At 33.7% G+C, this 11,485-nt stretch overlaps 3 protein-coding genes and 1 pseudogene across 3 annotated transcripts; all 4 read left to right on the top strand.

Annotated features, from left to right (window-relative positions):
• The first annotated feature begins 94 nt into the window (after positions 1–94).
• Positions 95–1,204, top strand: LOC102598937 (3-oxoacyl-[acyl-carrier-protein] reductase FabG-like). Its single transcript, XM_006365741.2, has 3 exons — positions 95–502; positions 604–836; positions 922–1,204. Exons 1-3 carry the CDS (start codon positions 196–198, stop codon positions 1,198–1,200), a joined length of 819 nt encoding a protein of 272 aa, XP_006365803.1. The 5' UTR covers positions 95–195; the 3' UTR covers positions 1,201–1,204.
• A 3,008-nt stretch (positions 1,205–4,212) lies between these two features.
• On the top strand, positions 4,213–5,080 carry LOC102580164 (omega-6 fatty acid desaturase, endoplasmic reticulum isozyme 2-like; annotated as a pseudogene).
• A 1,566-nt stretch (positions 5,081–6,646) lies between these two features.
• On the top strand, positions 6,647–8,006 carry LOC102579844 (delta(12) oleic acid desaturase FAD2-like). Its single transcript, XM_006365763.2, has one exon. It carries the CDS (start codon positions 6,671–6,673, stop codon positions 7,793–7,795), a length of 1,125 nt encoding a protein of 374 aa, XP_006365825.1. The 5' UTR covers positions 6,647–6,670; the 3' UTR covers positions 7,796–8,006.
• Positions 8,007–8,232: 226 nt separating this feature from the next.
• Positions 8,233–9,775, top strand: LOC102598608 (delta(12) oleic acid desaturase FAD2-like). The gene is made up of 2 exons (XM_006365740.2): positions 8,233–8,377; positions 8,465–9,775. Exon 2 carries the CDS (start codon positions 8,485–8,487, stop codon positions 9,637–9,639), a length of 1,155 nt encoding a protein of 384 aa, XP_006365802.1. The 5' UTR covers positions 8,233–8,377; positions 8,465–8,484; the 3' UTR covers positions 9,640–9,775.
• The last annotated feature ends 1,710 nt before the right edge of the window (positions 9,776–11,485 follow it).

Here is an 11,485-nt window from a genome sequence, read left to right as displayed (position 1 = left end):
ATGAGAAATGTGGGGGTTCAGTGTAAAATTTTAAAGCCAAGTTTAAGGTCCAATATATGTATTATGCCTAGAATATAAGTAGGCTCTTCATAAATCTCACAAGACACAAAGAGAACAGAAGAGAGAGATAGACTACTTAGCTATTGCATAAACCAACAACTGCCTCTCAATCTTCTCTACCACAAGTGTTTTTCTATGGAGCAATGGAAAGACCTGACTGGAAAAGTAGTGATGGTGACTGGGGCCTCCTCGGGAATCGGGCTAGAGTTCTGTCTCGACTTGGCAAAAGCCGGCTGCAGGATCATTGCTTCCGCTCGTCGTGTTGACAGGCTGAAAACTCTCTGCAACCAGATTAATATTAATTCAGAGGGCCTGGCTCGGCGTTCAATCGCTGTCCAGCTCGACATCACTGCTGATAGTGCTACTATTGAGGCTGCTGTACAAATAGCTTGGGATGCCTTCGGACGTATCGATGTCTTGATTAACAATGCAGGCCTTAGAGGTAATCTGAAAATTTTATTATGTAAATTAGTTGCTTAAATTGTTACCAGGTTCATTCTAACTTCTTTTTTTTTTTGGTTGTATGTTAATATATTTACATAGGTAACGTGTACAATTCATTGGATTTGCCAGAGGAGGAATGGGAACATATCTATAAGACGAATCTAAGAGGGACATGGTTGGTGTCAAAATATGTATGCAGACATATGCGCGATTCTAAACAGGACGGAGGCTCTGTTATTAATATCTCTTCAATTTCTGGTTTAAATCGAGTACTAATACCTGGGGGTCTTGCTTACGCTTCTTCGAAGATGGCTCTTGACATGGTCACTAAGGTAGCTAAGATAGCTAGAGATTTATTTTTATTTTTCCAATTTTTTCTTCTATGCTATGGTAACATAATTAATAATTGAATGGCAGATGATGGCCCTTGAGTTGGGAGTAGACAATATCAGAGTGAACTCAATATCACCAGGAATTTTCAAATCAGAGATAACAAAGAGTCTTATGGAAAAAGAATGGTTCAATAATGTTACTGTAAGAACCATTCCTCTGAGAACTCTTGGAACGACAGATCCGGCTTTAACATCAACCGTTAGGTACTTAATCCATGATTCCTCAGAATATATATCAGGCAATGTTTTCATCGTCGATGCTGGAACAACCTTAACAGGTGTTCCAATTTTCTCGTCGCTCTAATTAAATTAGCTAGCTCATGAAGCTATGAAAACGTTGAATCTCATAATTTGTCGACATGATGTATTTCTTTTTGTACAATTCTCAAAGTGAAATGTATCTTAAGACTGTTAAAATAAGTTCCATATTGGTTGAGGGAAGTATGGGTCATAGCGTCTCTTTTCATGATTTCGGACAATTTTTCCATTTATGAGTTGACTTAGATCCAATGGTCGTATCTTCACATATGATGTAATGAACAAATTCTCAGTAGATACTCATAGATATATTCCAATTACACAGTAGGTAAAGTAAAGGATAGTAAGAACTAGAAAGAGATAAGCCAAAGACGACTCAGAAAGGAGACAAAGGGAATATAGATCCTTCCTAACAATTGGCATAAACCATTCTTTCTCATCCGTCGTCCTTTTAGCTAGTTGTCAAGTGGGCCTGAGTCCCAGATCAACCTTTATGAAAGCCTTCCAGTTTTATTGCTTCTTCTTGGCCTAATAACTAGTTGCGTTCATGATATCATATCCATGTAGGTATCAACATTGGGCCGAGACTAGGTCATACCAGCATCAGAGCCGATTCATGTTGCTGTGTTTCGTAATGTTGAAACCCCCATGTAATATTCTAGTTATTAAAATATAATCATGATTATTCAAATCAAAAGATATTGTACTACCAATGCAAATTTCAAGTTCAAACAAAATCTTGAATTTCCAAAAGAAAAATGTGATGCGGCATTTTTTAGAGGCAAAAGACATATATTGGTCTTTGAGTATGCACATCTAGATACCCCGCGACTCACATAAACTGAGACAAAGTGAGTAATTAATATAGATTACCTTATCATACACATTAAATCAATAGAATATACTAATATAGAGATTAGAATCATTTATATTATACGTACTAGTTCTGGAACAGGTGCAACGCACGTGTATACCATGCTAATTAGTATAAATACTTTTTAAAATATAAGTGTGATATGTGTAAAATACAAGCTCGAATCAATGAATGGTGAGCATATTCAACTTATTATCATTGGAAGACACATCATACTAAATATTGTTATCAAGTGAATTTCAAAAAAAATACTCAAACGACTTCAAATATGCAATTATTATAATATATCAAGTATTCAACTTGATAATAGTTCTTGTTTTAATAAGTCACAATACATATGGTTGCAAAATATTTAATGCCTTGAGGTTTCCACCTTCTTTTTAAGGAACAGTAGCCTCCACCTTTTAACAAACGCATACATATCAAGAAGTTATTGCAAAATATTTAATGCCTTGAGGTTTCCACCTTCTTGTTAAGGAACAATAGCCTCCACCTTTTAACAAACGCATACATATCGAGAAGTTGTTGTCGAATGAGAGTAGCGTTTTGTAATAGTTGTAGAGAAATTTGATCCTCATATGTCTCCCTTAGGATGGTTAGTAAATCATTATCAATTTCATAGTGAACACCTACAAAAATATATACTATTTATTTGTTATAAACATAATCGTGTGAGTATATAAATGACATATATATATAAATCATAATTACATGTATATGTACCTTTTGTCTTCTTAGGCTCATTCAATAATATAAGTTTACCACCATTCATATAATTAAACATCAAATCAACAAATCAATTTTTTATAAAACAAAAGCATTTTCATCAAAATAATAATAAAAAAAAAGAACAAGGAAAAGTATTACTTTACCATAGTTAAATTCAACTTCAACTGTTCATAAAATTAGATACACACTGTATGGGATTAAGGTATAAATAGGAGATATTAGGAGAGGTGAAAAGACTTATAGTAACTAATTTGAAATATAATATTTAATGTAAAATTATGTCCTTTTGGATTCTTAAATATAGAACATAAATAAGAAAAATAAAAAGAAATCAAAAAGTAAAAAGTTTGTAACTGATTTGACTATATTGTTTAATGAGGAATTATGTCTTCTTGATTTATTAACGTGAAGAGAATATGAGCAGATTTGGATGAGTAGTGCAACTATTTAATATTTAAATACTTAAATATATAATATTTTAATTTATCGTAGATGCAAAATGGTAATTCAACTTTGAAGATAGGACCTTACCAAGTTTTTATCCATTTAGATTAGATTAGATTCATATTTTTTATTAAATGTCTTTGCAATAAAAAAGTTTTTATATATATAGCACACCAACTTAATACATTAATCAACGTCAGAAGTTCAAAAGTTTTATCTACTCATTGATCAACGTAGAAAGCTCAAAAGTTTTACGAAGGTTGAAATATCAGAATATAACTTCTTAATTAATTCCCAAACAAACTTTCTAACTTATTGGAAGATGCACATTTATTATATTGTATTTATATTTGATATGATTGTTGTTTAGTATTTTAATTAATTAAATATAATATTTTAATTTAATGAAAGGGTAAAATGGTAATTCAACTTTTGCACTTCGAACCTTCCCACTTTTAGTATTATACGTATTAACCACGTTGGAATTGAAAATTGTAACCAAACATTGAATGCAAACTGACAAGATTAGGGTTATTTAAGAAAGTAAGTAGAGATTTTGATCTGAACAAAAGATTAATTCCATAATTGAGAAAGTAAATTTAAATATTCTTTTGTGATCTGTTAAGAGTAATTAATTTTTTAAAGATATATGACTAATCTTGTGGTGTCATACAATAGAAAATTAAAGTATTTAATTATCTCAAAATCTGTACTTCGTTTCTTAAAAAAACTCTAGACTTTGCAATTTTGTAAAGAAGGTATGCAGAAAATTTCTATTTTTCGAATTTACTCAAGTCTCTATTGTTGCACATTTCAGGATTGAAAAAGCAGGACAGTGATATGTCGTCTGATAAAAGAAAAATCGAGTGTGGTCTGATAACAACAAGGTCCTCCGATCCTTTTCAACGATCTCTTGTTCGTTCCTTCTCCTATCTTGTTCAAGATCTCATCCTTGTCTCCGTCTTTTATTATATATATATTGCCACCGGCCACTTAATTTTGTTACCTAGCATGGCCTATTTACTGGATTGCTCAAGGTTCTGTTTTCACTGGAATATAAATGACACTACTGATTTTATCCTCCACTCTGCACACTTAACACCATGTTTCTCATGGAAATATACTCATCGTCGTCACCAATCCAACACTAGTTCCCTTGAGCATGATGAAGTGTATGTGCCCAGGCTTAAATCCCAAGTAACGTGGCTCACCAAGTATTTGAACAAAAATCCACTACTAGGACGAGTATTCGGACATGCCACCACCCTCAATCTTGGGTGGCCTTTGTACTTGATCTTCAATGCCTCTAGCAAACCTTATCGTCGCTTTGCAAGTCACTATCATCCACAATATGGACCGATTTATAATGATTGTGAGAGGCTACAAATCTATATATATATTTCAGATACAGGTGTGAGTACAACAACTTATGTGTTGTAACGCGTTGCTTTGGCAAAAGGACTAACTTGGCTTGTATGTGTCTATGGAGTGCCCCTCCAAATTATGAACATTTTCATAGTGTTAATAACTTTTTTGCACCACACTCACTCTTTAGTACCACATTATTATTCGTCCAAGTGGGATTAACTAAGAGGAGCTCTAGCTACGGTAGATAGATACTTTGGTGTACTAAATAAGGTCTTCCACCACATTACAGATACTCATGTTTTGCATCATCTATTCTCAACGATGTCACATTACCATGCACTCGAGGCAACCAAAGCTACCAAACCAGTACTAGGAAATTACTACCAATTTGATAGTACCCTTGTTTATAAGGAAGGTATTATGGAGGGATTATAAGGAGTGCATCTATGTGGAAAAGGATGAAAGATCAAAAGATAGAGGTATTGTTTGGTATAAAAACAAGATGAATTAAAAATCGATTTGGTTAAATGTTAAGCATGAGTCACAATACGTATTTTGAATTTAGGTGTTGTTTCCTATCATTTTATTATGTATCGTTTTCATAACGTATTATATTTGTACTACATAATGTGGTTGAAATACAGTGTTCTGATAGACCATATTATTTATTTATTGTCGTTGAATCCCTCTTAATTTGAATTCATTGTGTGACATCCGTGTAGGTATTAACATTGGGTTGAATACAGTGTTCTGATAGACCATATTATTTATTTATTGTCGTTGAATCCCTCTTAATTTGAATTCATTGTGTGACATCCGTGTAGGTATTAACATTGGGTTGAGACTAGTGTTGGGACCGCGCGTACCACCACCCTAACTCCACATTAGTATTATTTTGTCCACTTTGGGTCAAGTCCTCACGGATTTGTTTTTGGGCACATCCCAAAAGGCCTCATACTAATGGAGTTGGGTGAGCACTTATATATTGGTACATTTCTTCTTCTCCATCCGATGTGGGATAGGTTTGTTACCCAACAACTAGTTCATAACAGTATCAGAGCCAGACCCACTGATTCTTGTTACAGTATTTCGTAATGTTGAAACATCTATGTTATGTTATCCACACTCTAGTTTCATGTCCTGATCGAGTGTGTTTGGGAAAAATATGAAGTCCCACGCTAGTTAAGGGTATGTGTTGTGGTCTCCTAACAAGGTTTTGTTAAGTGCAAATTTAATGTTTATCTTCAATATAATCATATGATTATAAAGATCAAAAGATATTGTATTACCTTTTTTTTTGTGTGTGTGCTTTAATATGACCCATAGGGCCGATTTTATTAATTACGCATAGGAAGAAAACATTTCAACACTGTCTGGCTGGCCCAGCAGTGGCCAACCACCAAAATCTAATCAATAAACAACAGTATGGGGACTCTACAAATTAAACAACTAGATAAAGTTATAATAATGTCAAATTTATTATCTTGAATGTAGACTGGATGGGTAAAGATGACTTAGTAATTATTTCATGACAGATGTTGGTGATCACAACACTGAGTTTCACCATGGAAGTGAACTCAATTCAGATCTCAAAGAGAATGGACAAAAGGTGAGGGACAAAGTCGGATTATCTCTCATTTTTTATTCTCTTTCCTGTTTCTTGAAATCATCTCAACCTTTGATCACAATCAGATCTTATTTTCATCAAACTCATCTTGATCGTTCATTTCGGAATCATGACAGCTGTCCAAAGAACATTTCAGATGTATTCCATTATATATGTAGATAATTGTTTTTTATTTATTTTTATACATTTTACAATTAGTCAATTAGAGAGAAACAAAAATAAGAGAAGGACAACTGGTAGTATAGTAACAGATTTATTCCTTTTGTTTTGTATAAATGCACATGTACAGTTTGAATGAAATTTTTCTCTATTGCTTTCTTTCTCTTCCAATAATATGTAACAAATATGGAATCTGTACCTACTTTCTTCAATAAACTCTAGACTAGAAAATTTTGTAAAAAAGTATTTTCCTAAAGAAAGTTTCAATTTTATATCAAGTTGTTGAAGTAGTAGTTGAAAAAGCAGGACAACAATATGTCGTCTGATAAAACAGAACAGAAGAAAAATGGAGTGTCGTTTTCAAAGCCTCCTTTTACAATTGGCGATATCAAGAAGGTCATTCCTCCTCACTGCTTTCAGCGATCTCTTGTTCGTTCCTTCTCATATCTTGTTCAAGATTTCATCATTGTCTCCGTATTTTATTATATTGCCACCACTTACTTCCACCCCCTTACGTCTCCGTGTTGTTACCTAGCATGGCCTATTTACTGGATAGCTCAAGGTTGTGTTTTAACTGGAATATGGATGATTGGCCATGAATTAGGCCACCAGGCCTTCAGTGATTACCCCTGGATAAATGACACTATTGGTCTTATCCTCCACTCTGCACTTTTAACACCATACTTCTCATGGAAATATACTCATCGTCGTCACCACTCCAACACTAGTTCCCTTGAGTATGATGAAGTTTATGTGCCAAGGCTAAAATCCCAAGTAACATGGCTCACCAAGTATTTGAACAAAAATCCACTAGGACGAGTATTCGGACTTGCCACCACCCTCAATCTTGGGTGGCCTTTGTACTTGACCTTCAATGCCTCTGGCAGACCTTATCCTCGCTTTGCAAGTCACTATCATCCACATGGACCGATTTATTATGATCGCGAGAGGCTACAAATCTATACTTCAGATGCAGGTGTGATTGCAACTACTTATGTGTTGTATCGCATTGCTTTGGCACAAGGGCTAACTTGGCTTGTATGTATCTATGGAGTGCCCCTCCAAATTATGAACATCTTCATAGTGTTAATCACTCTCTTGAACCATACTCACTCTTCCGTGCCACATTATGATTTATCCGAGTGGGATTGGCTAAGAGGAGCACTAGCTACGGTAGACAGAGACTTTGGTGTACTAAATAAGGTGTTCCACAATATTACAGATACTCACGTGTTGCATCATCTGTTCTCAACGATTCCACATTACCACGGACTCGAGGCAACCAGAGCTATCAAGCCATTACTAGGAGAATACTACCAATTTGATAGTACCCCTTTTTATAAGGCATTATGGAGGGATTATAAGGAGTGCATCTATGTAGAAAAGGATGAAAGATCTCAAGATAGAGGTATTTTTTGGTATAAAAACGAGATGAATTAAAAAATCGATTTGGATAACATGAGTCACAATAAGTATTTTGAACTGAGGTCTCTTAAGGATTGTTGTTTGCTATCATTCTATTATGTATTGTTTTCATACCGTATTGTATTTGTACTACATTATGTGATTGAAATACAATGTTTTGAGTGAACGTTTGAAAAATCAACTTGAAGTATATTAAGAGGCTTGCCCAATAATGTAGGATCATGAGTAAATAGCATCATTGTATGTATGGGGTTATTAAAGTTTTAATAATGAAGGAATCTAAACCACATGGAGCCATCAAGAATACATATGGCCTCTTTAGTTTACTACGAATTTATTTTCAGATCTAATCAACCTCCAAATTAGGTCTCGAGTTTGAGCTATGAGAATAGAGAAATTCTTGATAAGGAGCGCTTCTAAGTTAAATGGATGGTAGTGAGCCTGGGAATATAACTAGACTAGTCAAAACTCAGTTCCGAATATCAGATGGTAAATTAAAAAAGAAAAAAAAGTTGGCCAGACCTCTATTTTTCTATAAAGAAGAGAGAACTCTCTAGCTTTCAGGTAAGGCTAAAAGGTGTGTTTTGAACTTTTGAGGTATTTCCCTTTTTACCAAAAACTCTCATTTTCTTGTTCTATTTACTACTATTTTTCTACTTCTCACAACAAATTTAATTGTTGCAGAGTCAGGTTTGAAGACAAAAATGGGAGGCGGTGGCAATATGTTTGCTCCAACAGCTAAAACAGAACAAAAGAAAAATCCTCTCGAAAGAGTGCCAAGTTCAAAGCCCCCTTTTACAGTTGGTGATATCAAGAAGGCTATCCCTCCTCACTGCTTTCAACGATCTCTCATTCGCTCAATCTCCTATCTTGTTCAAGATCTCATGCTTGTCTCCGTCTTTTATTATATTGCCTCCTCTTACTTCCACCTCCTTCCATCCCCGTATTATTACCTAGCGTGGCCTATTTACTGGATTTTTCAAGGTTGTGTTTGCACCGGAATATGGGTCATTGCCCATGAATGTGGCCATCAGGCCTTTAGTGATTACCAGTGGATAAATGACACTGTCGGTTTTATCTTCCACTCTGCACTTTTAACACCATACTTCTCATGGAAATATAGTCATCGTCGTCACCACTCCAACACTAATTCCCTTGAGCATGATGAAAATCATGTGCCTAAGTTTAAAACCAAACTTAGATGGTACACCAAATTATACATGAATAATCCACTAGGACGATTACTCATACTTGCCTTCACCCTCACTGCTGGCTTGCCTTTGTACTATGCCATCAATATAGCTGGTAGACCTTATGATCGCTTTGCAAGTCATTATGATCCATATAGCCCGATATATAATGATCGTGAGAGACTACAAATCTACATTTCAGATGCAGGTCTGATTGCAACTATTTATGTATTGTATCGCATTACTCTGACACAAGGGCTAACTTGGGTTGTATGCATCTATGGGGTGCCCTTACTAATAGTGAACGGGTTCATCGTGTTAATAACTTTATTACACCACACACACGCTTCATTGCCACATTATGATTCATCGGAGTGGGATTGGCTAAGAGGAGCACTAGCTACGGTAGACAGAGACTATGGTGTGCTAACTAAGGTGTTCCACAATATTACAGATACACATGTTGTGCATCATTTATTCTCAAGTATGCCACATTACCACGCGATGGAGGCAACTAAAGCTGTGAGGCCATTACTAGGAGCATACTATCAATTTGATGGAACTCCATTTTACAAAGCAATATGGAGGGATTTTGAGTGCATCTACGTCGATAAAGACAATGAAGCATCTCAGGGAAAGGGTATTTTCTGGTATAAAAACAACTCCTAAATTTGAAATACTAGCAATAAAAGGCTAAATGTTCAGCCTAAGTATTTTGGATTGTGTCTTTCATAATACTATTGTATTTGTATTGTTATTTAAGATTTATTGTTCAGCATCTATGAATATGTCTTTTTTATATGAATGTAAACAAGCAACAAGAGGGGGTTGTTAAGGCGGTAAACACCCAAGGGAGCAAAAAGGGGGAAACTGCAAAAAAAACAATTTATGTAAATACTTTGTTAAGAATCGCAACCATGAGGCATAATCCATCATATCAAGCCAGAAATGAGTGATACAAATTAAACTTCTAAGATACATATATACAGAGACGGATCCAGGATTTAGAGTCTCTGGGTGCCAAACAGATTCATCGCCTAAATTAACTTTATGTTTGATTCGAATTACTCGTCTTTTCGATTTATATGAAAAATCAATCAATAAAATAGGAATACACAACATGTATAATTTTTTTAGTAAGTGTTTGTAGGCTATTAACGAAAAATTTATGGTGGTTCATAATGTTCATTTGTCAAAAATCAAATAAAGATAAATATATTAATATTAATTTATATTTAAAGTCAAATAATAACGTATTTAAAAAAGAGGATTACCCAAGACTTAAAAGCAACTTTGAATTTTATTCATTTCCATCAGGGTCGAATTGTTAAATTAATTTGTCTTTTTTATTCTACAAATGGAGCACAAATTACATTATTTTCTCTTCTAAATATCTAATTACTACTAACACCTTATTAAGTCCAATCTTTTTGTGTTTTTAGAGATTTGTATGCATGTAGAAAATTTCTTGTGTTCGATAAATAAAATACACAGAGTATCGGATTAATTGTGACAAGTCTAAATGGATGATTTATTTTGCATGTGAAACTCTACCTAAACTGAATGAATACATACTACAACAAAGAGACATTTAGTGGCAGCATACTTTACCTTTAGTGATAATATTTATTGCTGCAAGAATATTTAGTTTTAATTGAGTTAATGTCATTATTAAAGTCTTTAGCAACATTTATCTAGAGTGCTGGTTATAAAACTCATACTATTATTAACGCTAAATGTAATGTAGAGATAGTTATATTATTATCGTTATAATTGTTGCCCGCAAAAATATTGTTTTAACAGTGTACAAGACTATATTTTTAAAGTTTAAACAACTCACCCCTTCACTAAATTATAATTCTTGAATCTTTTTTTTAATTATATAAATCAAACATATTTTAGTTTTAGGAATTTTAAACAATATCCTCCTCCCAATTTTAATAATTAAATGACAAACCTATTTCATTGTTTAATATAGCATGGGTAATAAATAATTCATATGCAAAAATAAAATAATATAATCTTTGTCCTCAACTCGAAAACGTATTTTTTATGATGTCTAGGCGTGCACTGGACGGGAACAACATGAAATAATTATTTTTATCAATATATTACTCTCCTAAATTATTAACCTATAATCACCACCACGTGAATTCTGTCGAGTACTTAGAACTAGTATTAGCACCTCATATATAGAAATATAATATAATAATAACTAAAGTTAAACGATTAAAAAAAAATATTTTAAAAAACGCACATGTCATATAATTATTAAAAGATAAATACTTTGGCATACCAGCTTAAGAGAACCACTAAACAAGTCAATCATGTGAAGTTGAAGCATCTGGTTGCTCAATGGATAAGTTAAAATTAAGTATTACTATATTTTAATTAAACTGACAGTTTAAAGTTTAGTTTAAGTATATATCTCTATATATTTTGCCATTGTAGGAGCTCTGACTTTATTCCATTTTTGGATATTATACAATATTAAGGGTCATTTGGTTTAGAGAAG

This window comes from Solanum tuberosum, unplaced genomic scaffold (genome assembly GCF_000226075.1).
Source record: "Solanum tuberosum cultivar DM 1-3 516 R44 unplaced genomic scaffold, SolTub_3.0 scf00566, whole genome shotgun sequence".
Lineage (NCBI taxonomy): Eukaryota > Viridiplantae > Streptophyta > Magnoliopsida > Solanales > Solanaceae > Solanum > Solanum tuberosum.
The sequence above is the reverse complement of the archived record's forward strand: the minus strand, read 5'-3'. Positions and strand labels throughout refer to the sequence as shown.

What these genes read in the sequence shown, in the direction of transcription:
- LOC102598937 (XM_006365741.2), top strand. Translation starts at nt 196, where the DNA reads ATGGAGCAATGGAAAGACCTGACTGGAAAAGTAGTGATGGTGACTGGG. An exon ending in TAACAATGCAGGCCTTAGAG is followed by an intron (nt 503 to 603) that starts GTAATCTGAAAA and finishes ATATTTACATAG; the next exon opens with GTAACGTGTACAATTCATTG. An exon ending in CTCTTGACATGGTCACTAAG is followed by an intron (nt 837 to 921) that starts GTAGCTAAGATA and finishes ATTGAATGGCAG; the next exon opens with ATGATGGCCCTTGAGTTGGG.
- LOC102598608 (XM_006365740.2), top strand. Translation starts at nt 8,485, where the DNA reads ATGGGAGGCGGTGGCAATATGTTTGCTCCAACAGCTAAAACAGAACAA.
- LOC102579844 (XM_006365763.2), top strand. Translation starts at nt 6,671, where the DNA reads ATGTCGTCTGATAAAACAGAACAGAAGAAAAATGGAGTGTCGTTTTCA.